General features: G+C 24.8%; 2 protein-coding genes across 4 annotated transcripts in view; both read right to left on the minus strand.

The window, feature by feature from the left end:
• The window catches only part of LOC127281431 (RNA-binding protein Pasilla), a 36326-nt gene extending 32760 nt beyond the window's left edge, over positions 1 to 3566 (minus strand). For all 3 annotated transcript variants that reach the window (XM_051305147.1, XM_051305148.1, XM_051305145.1), the window contains exon 1: positions 2927 to 3566. In XM_051305147.1, the coding sequence (XP_051161104.1) occupies positions 2927 to 3044 (118 nt within the window). In that variant the 5' untranslated portion in view covers positions 3045 to 3566. The remainder of the gene's footprint in view (positions 1 to 2926) is intronic.
• Positions 3567 to 15814: 12248 nt separating this feature from the next.
• On the minus strand, positions 15815 to 18380 carry LOC127281229 (putative mediator of RNA polymerase II transcription subunit 26). The gene is made up of 3 exons (XM_051304843.1): positions 17185 to 18380; positions 16852 to 16895; positions 15815 to 15909 (listed from the first exon to the last, which is right to left on the minus strand). The coding sequence occupies exons 1-3, from the start codon at positions 18378 to 18380 to the stop codon at positions 15815 to 15817; spliced, it is 1335 nt and encodes a 444-aa protein (XP_051160800.1).
• Between the last annotated feature and the right edge of the window lie 226 nt (positions 18381 to 18606).

Below are 18606 nucleotides of genomic sequence, written 5' to 3' on the forward strand. Positions count from 1 at the left end.
TTGCAAATGCCAGAAAATTTACTGGATTACGAAAGTACGCGTGTGATAGATATGATATTGAATCCAAAAATAGAGGACAAAATTTTTTGCGAAATTTTTTTTTTTTTTTTTTTGCAAAAATCGCGTAAATTCTCGTAAAATTAAAAAAAAAAAACGCACCAATTTTTTTTTTCATCAAGGAAATAATTATAATTATATGAAATAAAAAGCAGATATTACTAAAATGAAAAAAAAAATCTACAAACAAAACTAAATTTATAAAAATAAATGTATCAAAAAAAAAAAAAATTTCTAACTTGATAAATAAATAAATAAAATAAAAAAAATAAATAAGCAAAAATAAATTTATAAAAATAAGGAAACTATTAAATTTTTTTTTGAATAAAATCAAAGAAACCATAAAAATAATGAATAAAATCAAAGAAACTAAATACGTGTTATTTTCCGTCAAAAGTCTAGACTCCGAGGTTACACAACGTTAAAAATGAATAATCTCATCACTAATGGTAATAGATAACATCGCCGAGAAATTCAACGCAAACGAGCAATATATAAGTAAAATCACTTAATAAATTTATAACTTTCTATATAATATAATAAAATAAAAATACAAAAATATTCTCTCTTAAAAAAAAAAAATATTCCTCAAAAAAAAGAAAATAAAAAATTGATTCCCTCATTTTATCATAAACATTAATTTATTACCTAATATATATAAATAGCAATAACCAACACACATGTGTATTTCAATCAAAACAAGTGAAACAGGAGAATTTTTGTTCTAACCATAAATGATAAGAAACCTGAAACGAATCAAGTCAAGTTCACTATCAGTCACATATATACATATATTTACACATAATGCAAACCTCTATATTCCATTTTTATAAAATAATTATTTTTTCTTTATTTCTAATTAGAAATAAAGAAAAAATAATAAAATATTTATTTATATTAATATTTTTTTTTTAAATTTATTCCAATTTTTCAAATTACCACCTCGTTTTTGACTCACGTAGTTCAATTCACGATTCCTAACCTCAAAATTAGTTTTAATTTTTCTAAATTATTTTCAAAAAATTATATTAAAATTCAAAAAAATTAATAAAAATTAAATACTAAAAAATATATGAAATGAAATATTAAAATACAAGTTTATGGCGCAATATTTAAAAAAAATAATTCGGGAAAAAAAAAAGTTTAATCGATATTATAGACTGACGGAAAAAAAAAATCGCGACGAATAATATATATATACAATTAACGAGAGAATCTTTGCAAAAATTTTCAATGACAAATTAGCAGTTGGCAAGCAGCGCAAAGTGTCGTGTCGTGTCGTTAAATACAAACAGCTGTTTGACAGATGGAAGCCCCTGTGTGTATGTGTGCGTGTCGTGTACCGAGTCGTTTCGACCTTGACCCGCGACCTCGCTGCAACGACGGTGCCCAACAACTTGATACCAATGCGCCACATCCCTAGCCCCCAGGTCAACCCTTTTCTCTCCCCGGGCTTCAATTTTCCGATCCTGGGGAAAATTTATTCCCTACACTATAAATTATATCTTTATTTTATAATTAAAATTCAAAAATCACTCTCTCATCTTCCAGGAAATGAAACTTTTAATTACGAAACATAACCTAACATTTTTTTTTTTAATCATAACCTAAAAACTTAATTTTTTTTTTGTAAAATAAGAATAAAAAAAAGGGTATTTTTTTTCATGAGGGGTTCACCGACCGAGAAACGATTTTCCGCTGGCCCGGAAGAAAATTTTTCTCTTCCTCCTTCTCTCTCTCTCTATCTTTCGTGTCAGGAACAAACCTCAAGGAAGATGAGAGAGAGAGAGAGGATAAAATCTGCAGAGTCATACGAGCATGTACTCCATTATAAAACGACCAATCCAAACGCCCACACATACACAGAGAAACATCAAATTCAAAACAAACAGGTGTTAGGATGCGACGTGGCACACATTTAATAAATTCGAAAAAAAATACATAGTTCCCGAGGCTTAACAAAATTCCGAGAATGTAACTCCAAATTCGAATGAAAAGAATATTTTAATATTAAAGTGTAGGAGTTTCACTAAAAAAGGAAAACGATATTTAAAAAAACGTTTTCTTTTTTTCTATTATGTAGGTCAAAAAATTTCCATAAATCGAAGAGACGAAAAATTGCATTTTTTTTCAAATAATATTCAAAGAAAAATTGATTTACGGTAAATTATATATATAAATCGGGAAATTAACAAAAAAAATAACGAATATTTTTTTTTTTCTATTTGAAAAAAAAACTTTTCAAGGACACAATAATTGAGGATTTACCTTTCATTTCTTTATTTCTGTCTCCAATATTATTGGTTTAAACAAATTAAAATTACTTCACTCACACGGAACTATTTTCACGTCAGAATCATTAAGGTTAAAAAAAAATACCGAAAAAATTACTTTTTGAAAAAAATCACTTATATGAATTTAGTGAACGAAAAAATAAACACAGTGAAATTGGAGCAAGAAACACGAATCAAATCTAAAAATAGATAACAGTAAAAGCACATTAAACAAAAAAAAAAAATAAAGGGGCAAAAGGGAGGGGGAGAAAAATCGAAAGCTCAGGTGTAGAAAAACATTGAATTAAATAGTCTCGGACGAGAGCGAATGTCATTGCTTCATTCTATTCGAAGGCGTGTGCGAGTGACATAACACGTCAATTTCACGTCGCACTAAAAACTTCCTTGAAGGCCGCGCGCTCGCGATATAGAGAGAGAGAGAGAGAAAAAAATATCCGCCTTCAGAGATTCACAATTTTTTTTCACAATAAAAAAAACAGCACTTTTTTTTGTTCTTGAAAAATAATTTTTTTTTCTATTTCTAGGTTATGTATTTTTAATTCTTTTTTTTTCGATTTTCACTTTTGACAATTTACCTGAACCATAGTGTGACCTCTTGGTTGCGCCATTCTCAACATCACAATCTAGTGGACGCTTCCTGGAGTCCGCGATCTCTGGGGAGGGACACGTTTCCATTCCCGAGTCGGCGGCCATCTTGGCGAGGTTGTTGTTTCGCGCAGACTGAAACACACTGCTGCTGCTGCTGCTGATGATGATGATGGTGCGGGTATTGGGACAGAGACGGTAACCCTCGATAGATCACAGGGAGCAGACGAATTATCCCGTTTTGTTAGTACACGAAACACCAACACACAAAAAAAAAAAAAAAAAATTTTTCACTTTTTTTTTTTAAATTATTTTTTTTTTAAACACTATCTTGTGACGTGAGTGTATTTTGTTTGTGTACGTTCCTTTTTTTAAAATGAAGGTTTTTTGAAAAATATATATCTATATGCGGGAGGTGGTGAATTGTGATGGTTGGTGGTGGTGGTGGGGGGGAAAGGGAATTATTTCTGGAGGACGATGGATGTGTGTAAGGGAAATGAAATTGATGATGAGAACGAACGTACGAACGATTGGGCGGACACACTCACTCGCATTAGCGGAGTGCCGCGTCTCACTGACGACTGGCGGAACACAGCGAACGAGCTGCTGCTTCGTCCTCTCGCGGTTGCCTTGTCAAACTTTGTGTCACTATGTTCACTCTGAATAGTTGTATCTCACTCTTTTACATTTGATATCAATTCAATAATCAAGTGATTCTCTCTCTCTCTTACACACATTGCGCGCACAATCCAGGAGCGTAAATTATTGTACCAAATGTTGCCCGGGATAGTTTGTAATGTTTTTTTTTTTCGTTCCTATAAAGAAATAAATAACTTTTCTTTCCCCTCCCAAGCAGCCCCCTATGAAAAAGGGGTTAATTTTAGCTGTGTTTTTTTAGGGGGGGGGGGAGTTGGACCTCAAAGAAGATGAGAAAATTTTTATTTCGTCAATAAAGTGAGGTTAGAAAATTAGGAGACAAATAAAGGAATTTTTTTTTTTTGTACGCAGGATATATGCAACATTGTTTACATGAGTGATGGAAGGGTAGTGAGTTGGTGCATGGCGGGTTGCATATTGGAAGGTCGTCCCCTTCAAGTGCCCCTGACTGTGCGTTAATTAATATTAATGCAATAATAATAATAATAATACGGAAATCAATATTACGGGTAATAATAATATTATATATTTATTTATATAATTATATTTATTATTAAATATAATTAATTTTTATTTTTAAGAAAATAATATTTTCTGTACATAAAAAAAAAATTGTTTTTTTTCTTGTTTAAAATAATAATAAAATTTTTTTTAGCAGTAAAAAAATTCATTATAAAAGTAATTTGGTTTAAAAAAATAAAAATAAGGAAATGAATTTTATTTCAGAGCAAAACTAATATTTTGAGATGAGAAAATAATCTCTCATCGTGTTAAGTTAGGGAAAATATAATATATTAAAAAGATAAGAATTAAAAAATGTGTAATCTTTAAAATTTGATAAGAAATTTTTTGAAAGGGCTAATAACCTACGCCGATAAGTTAAAAACGAATTATCTTTCATTATAATAATAAAAATAAAAAAAAATTCTTTAATTTACTCTATTTTTGAAAAATAGTTTGAAATAATTTCAAGTTTTTTTTGCGGGGTAATTTTTTGAAAAATTTCACTTTTTTTTTTTTTTAATAAAAAATAAAGTAAATACATTTTTTAAAAACGTTTAAATAATAGAAATAGGTATTTGTAATAAAAAATAAAATTTTTTTTAATTAATTAATTTTTTCTTAGTATTTTTTTTTTATTATTTTTACTATTTTGTTTCTATTATAATTTTTTTATTGTTAGTATTAGTATATAATATTTCTATTTGTTTTTACTATTTTTTATTATTAGTAAATAATAAATAAATAAATAAAAAATTATTTTTATTATTATTAAATAATAAATAAATAAATAAAAAATTATTTTTATTATTATTTTTATAGTAATATAGTAAAATATAATGAAAGTTTAAACGGAATGATGAAATTAAATTAAGAAAATTAATTTACAGTATAGGAAATTATAATTATGATATGAATGAAAAAAAAAAATAATAATAAAGAAAGTTTAATACCAAATTTCAATTAGTGAAGGAAATATAATTTCTCCAATAAATTATAACGTTTTGAGCAAAAAAAAAAAAAAAAAAATCTGTTATTTAAGTCCCCCTATCATCTGTAAAATAATAATAATAGACAATAATTACTTTTCTTGTCTCGTAAATAATTTAAATATTTGATTTTTTCTCCTTTTTCTTTCATGGCATTAAAATGTTTTTATATTAGATAGCGAAAATCGCACCAATTTTTATATATAAAAATAAAAAGAAAGAGGATTTTTAAAAATTTTACGTTATTATTATTATTATTATTTTTTTTTATTTTCAGGATTATTACTATTTTTCAAATAAATAAATAAATATTTTTATTATTATTATTATTTATTTTTACTATTATGATTTTCTTTTTAATTTTTATGATTATTATTATTATTTATTTTTACTATTATAATTTTCTTTTTAATTTTTATGATTATTATTATTATTATTATTATTTATTTTTTTTATTTTCAGGATTATTACTATTTTTCAAATAAATAAATAAATATTTTTATTATTATTATTATTTATTTTTACTATTATAATTTTCTTTTTAATTTTTATGATTATTTATTATTATTATTATTATTATTATTTATTTTTACTATTATGATTTTTTAAAAAATTTTTATGATTATTATTATTATTATTAAAATGACTATTTTTATACAGTAACCGCATTTCATAGTGAAGAGGAAATTGACGAATGTAACTGAAATTTCAAATCTACTTTCTTCACTTTCACGAATAAATATTATATATATATAGTGGCCCGTGGCATCTCGCATCTTATTTCAGAATATGTGTGTGATAAGATATTACATACTGTGCGATAAACTGTAGAAATATAGAAAAAAAAAAAGTAAAATAAAATGTGAACGCACTTCTCAAAATTCCGTGTATATTTTTTATAAAAAAATAATTTTTTAAATAAATTATAATTAAATATATTTTAATTACTTTTGTTATTATTATTATTATTATTATTATTTTTCTTTGTTTTGTTGCTTAACTATTTTTTTTAATGTCAATTTTGATTTTCAATAAAAAATTTCAAAATTACAAAATTAAACAAAAATTTTTTCTTTATTTACTATTTATTATTTATTTATAATCTATAATAAATTAAAAAAAAAATTATTTATAATTTATTATGTTATATTTATTAGTTTTTATTTTATTATTAATTTTCTTTTTCGGTATTACTAAAAAAAAAAATATAAAAAATCAAATACCACCTAATTATTTTTTTTTTGTTCAATAAAAAGAAAAAAAAAATAATAATAATAATAATAATTTTTCCACCATTTATGCGTCGAGGCAAAAGGTGAAAATAAGAAATTTGTTACAGTTTGCAATATATACTATAATAAAAATAATTTTATAATGATGAGAGTATATATATATATATATATATGCTATATGGCGCGGGATAAAAGAAAATATGCAACATGTATAACAATATGTACTGTTTTGTTTCGCATTATAGTACTCACGTGCAGAGGCATGCGTGTCATGCATTAACAACTGTAAATGCACTCAGCAATTGACTATTCACTATACATATATATATATTTCAAGGGAATTTAACACGGTTCAAATGGATCCCGGAAGCTTGAAAGCGCACAGATAAAGCACGAAATTTTACATATTTTTACATTTATATATTTAAATAATATATAATATAATATATAAAATATATAAATATAACCACAAAAACCTCAAAGTTTATGACTTATTTTTTCTCGCATAAACAATAAAAACAATAAACAGTATGAAAAAAAAAATAATAATAACTTTAATAATAACAATAGTAATAATAATTATAATAATAAAAATAATTTTCTTCACACAAAAAAAAATAATAATAACAATTAAAAATAATAAATAAAATTAATATTATAAATAAAAATAATTGCAATAATAATAATAATAATAATAATAATAATAATAATAATAATAATAATAATAATAATACTAATAATAATAAAAAATATTAAAATAATAATAATTTTTTTGATATAGACAAAATAGACAAAATGCTCAATTTCGTTAAGTAGTTAAAAATAACTTTCTAATATTATACATGATTATTTTTGTCATTTTCCTTTTGACTTATCTTTATCAACTACGAGATCAACTATAAATATTGTAGAACAAATAAAAATGTAAAAATGAATTACAAATATTGTGCGATTAAATATAAATTATTTTCACGTTATTTAAAAAAAAGAAACGGTTATAATTAACAACACTCAAAAAGTAATTTTTGGCTCTCTCTCTCTCTCTCTCTCTCTCTCTCTCTCTCTCTTTCTCCTTCTCGAAAAAAAATATTATTGGTTCAAATACAATTTATTTAATTCAAATAAAAATTATTTGGTTCAAGTAAATATTTATTTAACGTAAAGTTAAATCTGATTATTTTAATCAAATAATTTTTTATTTTTATAATTGTAATATTAATTTTAATTTGTAGATTATAATTATAATTATTATAATTATTATATTAATTAAGTGTTGTATTATTAATTATAATTATTATGGAAATTAGTTATTAAATATAATTGTAATATTAGTTATAATTATTATATTATAATTTATAAAGTATTAATTATTATAATTGTAATATTTAGTATAATTATTATATTAAGTATTAATTATAATTGTGGTATTAATTATAATTATTATCAAAGAATTTTTATTTTAAATTTAAAAATTAATTAATTGATGAAATTATGAAATAGAAAAATTCAGTTATGAAGAATCGAACCCCGGTCCTTGCTGTTAAAAATCCAGTAGGAAAACCATTCGGCCATTTCGACATATTGCGGATTATTAATATTGATTATAATATTGTATATTATAATAATTACAATTATAAAAAATACAAGTATATTAATTATAATTAATTACAATTATAATAAATACAATTATAATAATTACTAATAAAATAATTACAATTACAAAAAATACAATTATATTAATTATAATTAATTACAATTATAATAAATACAATTATAATAATTACTAATAAAATAATTACAATTACAAAAAATACAATTACATTAATTATAATTAATTACAATTATAATAAACACAATTATATTAATTATAATTAATTACAATTATAATAATTACTAATAAAATAATTACAATAATAAAAAAATACAATTATATTAATTATAATTAATTACAATTATAATAAATACAATTATAATAATTACTAATAAAATAATTACAATTACAAAAAATACAATTATATTAATTATAATTAATTACAATTATAAAAAATACAATTATAATTAATTACAATTATAATAAATACAATTATAATAATTACTAATAAAATAATTACAATTATAAAAAATACAATTATATTAATTATAATAAGAATTCATTATTAATAATTAATTTTTTATTAAATAAAAATTATATTATAAAAAACTCGATAAAAACCAAAAAAAAAAAATTCTTATTTAACAGCAAAAAATTTTTTGATTATTAAAGATTATTTTCCGGAAATTTAATTTATTGTTTATTTAATTTTTTTTTTTTTTTAAGAAAATATTCTTTCCTATTATAGAGATTTTAGTGCAAATTATGATGTTTGTTTACATATGTATAAAATTCTGAATGACGAATGAAGACATAAAGTTTTACAACAAAGTAAATGAGAGTGTATTATTAGTAATCACTTTTGTTCGACACGCCTTTATATTGCACACTGTGTGTGTGTGTGTGTGTGTGTGTGTGTGTGGATGGAACGATTTTTATTGATGATGTAATGCAATTTTCTATAATTGGCAACTCCCACTAAATTTTTTTTTCCAACTTAACTTACATAATTATTATATATATATTTTACTATAAATCACGGCCAATATAAAAAATCTCAAACTAAAAAAATTAAACAAAATCAAAAATTTTCCTACAAATTTTACAAATGTATAAAATATATAAAAAAAAATTATTGATCGATAAATGAAATATTTTTGTTATAAATAATAATAATAATAATAATAATAATAATAATAATAATATTGAAAAAATAATTTACAAAGAGTTGAAGAACCAAAAAAAATCAGATATACAGTTTATATTAAATGAATTATTATGATATTATTACAAGAAAATATGTTTATCACGAAAATATACATTCGCGACCGTGACACGAATGAAGATTATTTTATATAATCGTTAATATGAATAACTGAGATGAACATGCGTTTCAAATGCGACCTTCATTCTAGATAAGTATAAACATTAAACGTCAAGAAAATGTTGCAAATTAAAAAACGATTTTTTTTTGTTAATACAAATTATACATATATATATATGTAATATGTGCATTATGTTAGTCATATTTTTATGGTAATTTTACAATAGTAAAAAAATATTTGGTCAAATTTGTAGCGAAATATTTAGTTAATTTGGCCAAATTATATCAAGTATTTAATTAGAATAGCCAACTATTTTGTCAAATGGATTAAAAATGATGTTAAATTAGTAACGATATATTTATTAAATCAGCAAAATACATTTTGCAAAATTAGCCAAATATTTAGTCAAATTAGCTAAATATTTAGTCAAATCAGCCAAATATTTTGTAAATTTAACTAAAATTTTTGTTAATTAGTGACGATATATATTTTTATTACTTTAGTAAAAGACATTTCCACAAATTAAACATATATTTAGTTAACTTAGCCAAACATTTAGTAAAAAATGGCTAAATATTAAATTAATTTAACCAAATAATGCCAAATAATTAATTAAAATAGCCAAAATATTTTGTAAAATTAACTTAAAATGCTAATTATTTAGTTAAAACAGCTAAACATTTTCTTAAATTAGCAAAAGATTCTGTTAAATTAGTAACGATATATTTTAATAAATCAGCAAAATAAATTTTGACAAATTAGCTAATTATTTCGTTAAACTAACCAAATATTTTGTAAAATTAACTATAAAGAGTCTATTAAATTAGTGACGATATGTTTTTATATTACATTAGCAAACTAAATTTCGACAAATTAAACAAATATTTAGTGGACTTAGCCAAATATTTAGTTAATGTACCTAAATTTTTGGAAAATAAACAAAAAATTCTGCTAAATTATCGATAGATATATACAAATTATTATTTTAGTAAAATATATTTCGAGAAATTAACAAAATATTTAGTTAATTTAGTCAAATATTTAGTTAAAAGAGCCAAATATTTCGTTAATTCAGCCAAAGGATGCCAAATATCTCGTTAATTTAGCCAAACGATGCCAATTATTTAGTTAAAACAGTCAAACATTTTGTAAAATTAACTAAAGATTCTGTTAAATTAGTGACAATATATTTTTTATTACACTAAGTAAAGTAAATTTCGATAAATTAACCAACTATTTAGTTAAGTTAGCCAAACGATGCTAATTATTTAGTTAAAACAGCTAAATATTTTCTTAAATTAACTAAAGATTCTGTTAAATTATGTGACGATACATTTTAATAAATTAAAAAAATAAATTTTGACAAATTAGCTAAATATTTCGTCAAATTAGCCAAATATTTTGTAAATTTAACAAAATAATTGAAATAACACTATATATCTTTACACTAAAGCAATCGCAATTCTTATACAAAGTGACTATTTTTTATTATTATTTTCCATCCTATACTCGAGAGTGGAGGAAAATAAATTTGTTTTCTTTTACCGACACTTCTCGCGCTCCCAACTCTTCTATTTCTATATACATATATATAATATACATTGTATTCCAGAAATGACGTTTATCTCCTCCACTATATTAGTGATCAAGGACAATATTCATGAAAAAGGATTAGTAGCAATTTATCGGTCTCGTCTATATTTATCCTATGATTTTCTTTTTTTTTAATAATAATAACTGTTATTATTATTATTATTAATCATGTGAGAAAAAACACCGAAAAAAAAACAAAATAATTATAGAAAAAAAAAAATTTTTTTTCATTTAAAAATTGAAAGTTTAGCACTCTCTAAATCTAAATTAGTAAAAATGTTTACTAATTTGAATTAGTGACTCACTTTTTGCTTTTAAATTAGTTAAATTTTACTACTTTTGTTAGTAAAATTTACTAATAATTAGTAAAATTTTACTAATTGAGAAACAAAAAGTGAGTCACTAATTCAAATTAGTAAACATTTTTACTAATTCAGATTTAGAGAGTAATTGAATATAAAATTTTTAATAATAATAATAAATAATAATAATAAATTATAAATAAATAATATTTTTTTTTAATAAAAAAGTGAAAATAGAATTTTTTTTAGCAGAAAAATGATGAATATATATATATATATATATTTTTTTTTTTAATTAAAATTGTTTGTGTAAATAAAAAATTAATTTTGTTTTTTTTTAATATATTATAAAGAGAAGAAAAAAGAGAAATTCTTTTGTGAATGAAAGTTATGAAAAAAAAATGTATAAAAGAGAATGCTTCGCATTCAATGGTATATGTGTATATTCATATACATATATATATATATATATATATATATATATATATATATATATATTTTTGTGACAAACACGAGACATTATTCTGGGGCAGTGCTCGAAAATTTTTCATTCTTTCAAAAGACATTTAAACATATATGCTAAAGGTATATTCGTCATCACTATATAAGGGGGAATATATGACGAATATATGAGTGTGATGATAATGATAAACATAAAATGAATATGTGCACAAGTGCATTTAAAAAATTTATCTTATTTTTTCCACCAAAATGAAATTATTATTATTATTAAATAAAAATAATTTATTAATAACTTATTATTCTAAATTTAAGAATATTTGCTAAATACTAAAAATATATTCTAATTTTAAGAGTAGAATATAGTAAATTTTAAAATATTTGGTAAATACGATAAATATATTCTATATTTAAAAGTATAATATATATACTAAATTTTAGAATATTTGCACGGTAAAAAAAATTTACCTGTGGGACAGCGATAAGTTTCACTGGAATAGCGATATATTTCACAAAAATAGTTAAAGTTTTCGCTATTCTACAAAAAAATATCGCTGTTCCAAATAAAGATTTTTTTCCATGTGGTAAATAGAATAAATATGTATATATATATATTCTCATTTTAAGAGTATTACTAAATTTTAGAATAATTACTAAATACTAAATATATTCATAAGTTAAGAGAAGAATATACTAAATTAAAATTTTTTTGCTAAATATACTAAAAGTATATTCTTTCTTTAAGAGTACACAGAAAATTAAAAGGCATTAAAATAAGCTGCAACGCTTCTTATTTTAATCCAATTTTGCTTATTTTAATACCAAAATGGATTAAAATAAGCAAAATTGGATTAAAATAATAAGCGTTGCAGCTTATTTTAATGCCTTTTAATTTTCTGTGTATAACTATAAATTTTAAAAAAAAATTCGTTTATTTTTAAATATTGATACCAAAAAATAAATATTTATTAAAATTTTGTGCGGTTGAATGTTCGCGCGAGAGCACACGACCGCATATTGAATATAGTATATATATATATATATTTGTATTCGGTTAAAAAAAAAAATGAAAATTATAATTTATTTTTGGAATAAATTATTTTTTACTATCGTTCATATATACAATATATACGTCGCGTGCAAAATAACAAAACTAATGTACAAATTTATATGTTAACTGTATATAAAAATATATAAGAAACTATTCGCTGACATTTCTAAAAATACATGCATATATATTTTTTTTTATTCTTGTGCAATTCACGCGTTTGATGACTCAAGTGTTACATCGCGTTTTACATGTATGTACTTTTTTTTTGCATTTTCTTTATTAAATAAAAAATCTTTTTCAGACACATTGTGTTTTAAAATTCAAAATATTTCTTTTTTTCCACTTTTAATTTATTTTATTGTTACAGTTTTTTTTCATTTCCTTTATTTTCCTGATATTTATTAATTTAATTGAGTTTAATTTATAATTCATATTTATAATTGACTTTCACTTATAATTCATAATTAATTTAATTTAATTTAATTAATTTTTAATTAATTTAATTTTTTGCTAATTTTTTTGTCATTTTGTACAATTTTTATTAAATGTTTGTATTTATTTACCACTAGTCGGTAAAATAGATTATATGGTTACCGACGTAGAGTTCGTTTTAATTGTACTATCCGTCGGTAAAGTAGATTGGATACTTACCGACGTGGAGGGGGTTCGTTTTAATTGTACTATCCGTCGGTAAAGTAGATTGTATACTTACCGACGTGGAGTTCGTTTAATTGTACTATCCGTCGGTAAAGTAGATTGTATGCTTACCGACGTGGAGGGGGTTCGTTTTAATTGTACAATCCATCGGTAAATTAGATTGTAATCACAAGTTAGGAATCTACATTATCGACTGACGGCAAGTAGTTTACAGATAAACGTGGATTTAAACCCCTATCGATAAATTCGAAATCTACATTACCGACAGATGATAAAAATCATTTAATACATTTTATATTTTTTAAATAAAATATTGTTATCTCTTTTAATATTAATTAAATTTATTATTAATTATTTATTGAACTAATACCACGGATAAACGTGGATTTAAACCCCTATCGATAAATTCGAAATCTACATTACCAACAGATGGTAAACATCATTTAATACATTTTATATTTTTTAAATATAAAAATTGTTATCTCTTTTAATATTAATTAAATTTATTATTAATTATTTATTGAACTAATTTTTATTTATAAAAAAAATTCAATTAAAATTTTAATGATAAATTTGATTGTTTATCGTATTTATTATTATTAGTAATAATAATTTACAAGAAAAAATTCACTTTGCTTTAAAGAAAATTCAACATTAAAAAAAATAAAAATATCAGGGAATAAAAGTTATTTGGCATAAAAATGCATTTTTGTCTGATTTTAGAAAAAAAAACCTATTCAAATAGAGAAAAACGAACATTGAAAAGAATGATAAATGTTCCCGCACCGAGTTATTTGAGAATTTTCTCATACTATTATATATATATATATTATAAGATAATATTATAATAATCGCATATTTAATGGTGTCCTACTGTGAAAGGTAAAAATATTCTTCCAAAAAGGATAATTTTTTTTTGTATTGTATAAAGGAGGGACGAAAATTATATTGAATGTGTCATAATTGTATTTATAATAATGAACTCCTATTATGTGTGTTCTTTGACTTTTATAAATATATATATATATATATATATATTTATATATAATATATAAATAGTTTTCTAAGCCCGTATATATTCCTTCCTTGGAATCTTGATCTCAATGATTACCAATTCAAGGACAAATGTTTGCAAGAGAATAAACTAAGTCAAGTCTGCATTCGGAACAAATTTTAAAATTAGACACACACATTAATATAGTCTTTGTTCTGCATGTTTTTTTTCCCACTAAATTATATATATATATATATATATATATATATATATATTTGCGCTATAAAAATGTTATCGTTTAAAAAAAAAAAAAAAAATTCCATTTTTTTCCACTAAATTATATTACGCATAGAAATTCTGTTTAAAAAATTCTTTTATCATATACTTTGGTTTTTAATTGTTTATTTGAAAAAAAAATGACAATTATTTTCAGTTATATTTTTAAGAGAAAACGGGAGAAACAAATAAAATAAGTTACATTTCCTCTGTTATAATACACACGCGGTATATTGAGTTTTTAATTATACTTTTTTTTTTTTCTTCAAACACACGCACAGACAATATTATAATATATAGAGCAAAGTTGACTCACAACTTTTACTAGCGTATATTAAAAAGACGATAAGTCAGAAAATAAAAGGCGTTTTTTTTTTTTTTTTTAAAAAAATTGGAAGAAAATATTAAAAATTGACAAATTTTGAAAATAATTCTTTCAATATTTTGAAAGATCCCAGATTTACAAGGAGAAATACTTTTTAGCTTAGAACAGAAATTTATTACGAAAACTTTGATAATTTTTAAAAATTCTGTATGCTATGTTGTATTATGAACGGGCCCTGACAGGGCCTAGGCAGGGATGCCCTAAATCCGCATGAAACACTAAATTCGACGGGGGCGACAGAAGAAACTCTATTTTGATTAAAATCGATTAAAACCGGGGCCTGACGGGGCCCCAGACAGGTTCCCTGTTTCAGCCAGGTCAGGGCCAGATTAGCGAATTTCGGTACTATATGTATATATTACGTATATTGTAGATACTAATTAGGAAAGTAGCGAATCTAGCCCTGACCTGGTTGAAACCGGGGCCCGATCAGGGCCTAGTGTGGGCCCTGTTAGGTTGCCTATTTCATTTAGATTAGAGCAAGATTATCAAATTTCGATACTACATTTGTTCTATTACACACTAATTTGGAAATTCGCTAATCTGGCCCTGACCTGGATGAAACAGGGAGCCTGGCTAAAGCCTAGTGTGGCCCCTGTTAGGTTGCCTATTTCATCGAGATCAGGGCCAGATTAGCAAATTTCCAAATTAGTATAAACAATATACCGAAATTCGCTAATCTGTCCCTGATCTGGATAAAATAGGCAACCTAACAGGGGCCACACTAGGCTTTAGCTAGGCTCCCTGTTTCATCCAGGTCAGCGCCAGATTAGCGAATTTCCAAATTAGTTTAAACAATATACCAAAATTCGCTAATCTGGCCCTGATCTGGATAAAATAGGCAACCTAACAGGGGCCACACTAGGCTATAGCCAGGCTCCCTGTTTCATCCAAGTCAGGGCGAATTTTTGCACAAGTTTATATGTTGTCGTGTAGAAATTCACCAAACTGGTTATCTGATCTGCAAGAAAACAAAGTACCTGACTAGGGCCACACTAGGCTCCAACCGGGTTTCTTATTTCGTCCAAGTCAGGACCATACCAGGCCGGGTTCCACTTTTAATCGATTTTCATCGAAATAAATTTTTTTCTATCTAAATTCGACGAATTTAGTATTTTATTTGGATCCAGGGCTTCCCGATTTGAGCCCTGACAGAGCCAGGTCAAAATTTTTGCGCGAATATATATATACGAATTTGGAAATTCGCCACTGTGGCTATAATCTGGATAAATCAGAGTACCCGACTGGGTCACACTGGACTCTAATTTGTTTCCCTGTTTCGCCCAGATCAGAGCCAGTTTAGCGAATTTCTAAATTTTAAAATAAATACTGTGATTATCAAAACACACTTTAAAAATCACATTTCTAGAAAAAGATTTTAATTATTTCTGAAATAAATCTTACACAATATATATATATATATATATATACATATTATGTGCAATATATATATACTTCCGTGAAGATGTCAAACTTACGGCGAGTCGAGAGCACGTGTATTCAATACCAATATAAGATCTAATCAAACTGATGTCATAACTCAAGTGCATAAATTGCCATATCTTGTTCTCGGATTGGTTCACAACTTTCATACAACTCGACCAATGGGATGCAAATTTATGTGAAAAACCACAATAAATGAGAGAGAGAGAGAGAGAGAAAGGATTTTTAAAACAATTCATAAATATGTCACCGGAATGAGTTTCTTTATAAATACAAAAGCACCTTTCCAACTTTAAATGCCGCGAATATAATGACACTTTAGAGTACAAGAATTGCTTCCAAAGCAATTGACTCTATAGTATATATGTATATTATATATATATATGTGTATTTGCCTAGTGCGAGCATATAGAAAAGGCTCTTTGTCGCTTCATTTTGGCACAATAAGCATATCACCTACCTGTTCCCATTTTATCCATTTTCGTTTCCTTCAATATACTGTTTCTTTATTTGACACAACAAAAAAATTAGAAAATTTTAATTATTTTTTCCTTTAAGCACCATGAGATTTTGCAAAATTATTGTTCTTCTTCTTCAAACAATTATTGTTCACAATGAAAAACAATTGATAATGTTTTGAAAAAACTTTTGATTATATCCAAATAATTTTTCGTTATTTTTGACTTTGCACAATTTTTTACAATGTACGGATAATTTTTTTTGATAATGTTCTAATGATTTTTGACAATGCTGCAACTTTTGATTAGTTTTGAACCAATAATTTCGGGTGTACTTGAAGAGACTTTGATTTTTATCAAATTTTTGTCGATTGACAATTAATTTTTGACTAGATTTAATCTGATTTTGATGTTTTGTCAATTTCTGATGATATTCAGTTGAGGTTCTCGTACTTTTCGGCAAAATTTGACAATGTTTTACTAATTCTTGATTATGTTCTATTAAATTTTCTGATAATTTTTCTTGTACTTTTGGATTCTGATATTGTTCCACTGATTTCTGATAATGTTCCACTATGTCTGGATGATGTACAACTAATTTTTGACAATGTTCCACTAAATCCGAATGATGTTCAATAAATTTTCGAAGCTCCCCTGACTTCTGATACTGTTCCACTGATTTCTGATAGTGTTTCACTAATTCTGGATGTTGTTCCACTGATTTCTGATAATGTTCCACTAAGTTTGTATGATGTTCACCTAATTTTTGATACTCCTCTAACTTCTGATGCAGGTGCACTGAATTCTGATAATGTTCCACAAAGTCTGGATGATTTCCTACTAATATTTGATGCTCCTCTGTCTCCTGATACTGTTCTACTAATTTCTGATAGTGTTCCACTAAGTCTGGATGAGCTTCTAGCAAGTTTTGATGATTCTCAGACTTCTGATTCTGTTCCACTAATTTGTGAAAGTGTTCCACAAAGTTTGGATTAGCTTCTGGTAATATTTCCAGTTCTTCTGAGTTCTGGTGCTGTTCCACTGAATTCTGATAGTGTTGCACTAAGTCCGGATACTGTTTACCTGGTTTTTGATGCTCCTCTGACCCTTGATATTGTTCCACTAATTTCTCCTTTTGTTCCACTGCTTTCTGATAATGTTCCACTAAGTCTGGATGATCTCCAATTAATTTTTGATACTTTTCTGTCTTTTGATGCTGTTCTACTAATTTTTGACAATGTTCCACTATGTCTGAATGATTTTCAATTAAATTCTGTTCCTCCTCTGCCTTTTCACCTAGTTCCACTAATTTTCGATGATATTCCACAAAGTTTAGCTGATGTTCCACGAAATTTTGATCACGTTCTACCAAACCACATTCAGTTAATTCTTCTTCTTCTTTCAACTTTTTACGTTCCCTCCTTAATTTTTTATCTTCTCCAAATCTTGTGACAATAAAAATGAAATGACTTATTGCAATTTGATGCTGATGAATTCCCCGAGTAGCAATAGCAGCTTGACGAGGCCGCATCGCTTAACGAATATCTAACTCTATACTAGATCCCAGAGACCGCAGTGTGTGTCGTTCACGCGATCGAGCATCAGTCAACTATATAGATACTGCAACATACAAAATGAACACGGTGTGCACTTTTCCCGCGAGTTGTTACTATATGTGTATGATCAAAGACTTCCCTTTCTTTAGCCTTCTGCGTTCCGAAGTCCGTGATTCTGACGCGTTTTATAGAGATAGTTTC

The sequence above is a fragment of the Leptopilina boulardi genome, unplaced genomic scaffold, assembly GCF_019393585.1.
Source record: "Leptopilina boulardi isolate dan_hultmark-lab unplaced genomic scaffold, ZJU_Lbou_2.1 LbouV2_266, whole genome shotgun sequence".
Taxonomy (NCBI): domain Eukaryota; kingdom Metazoa; phylum Arthropoda; class Insecta; order Hymenoptera; family Figitidae; genus Leptopilina; species Leptopilina boulardi.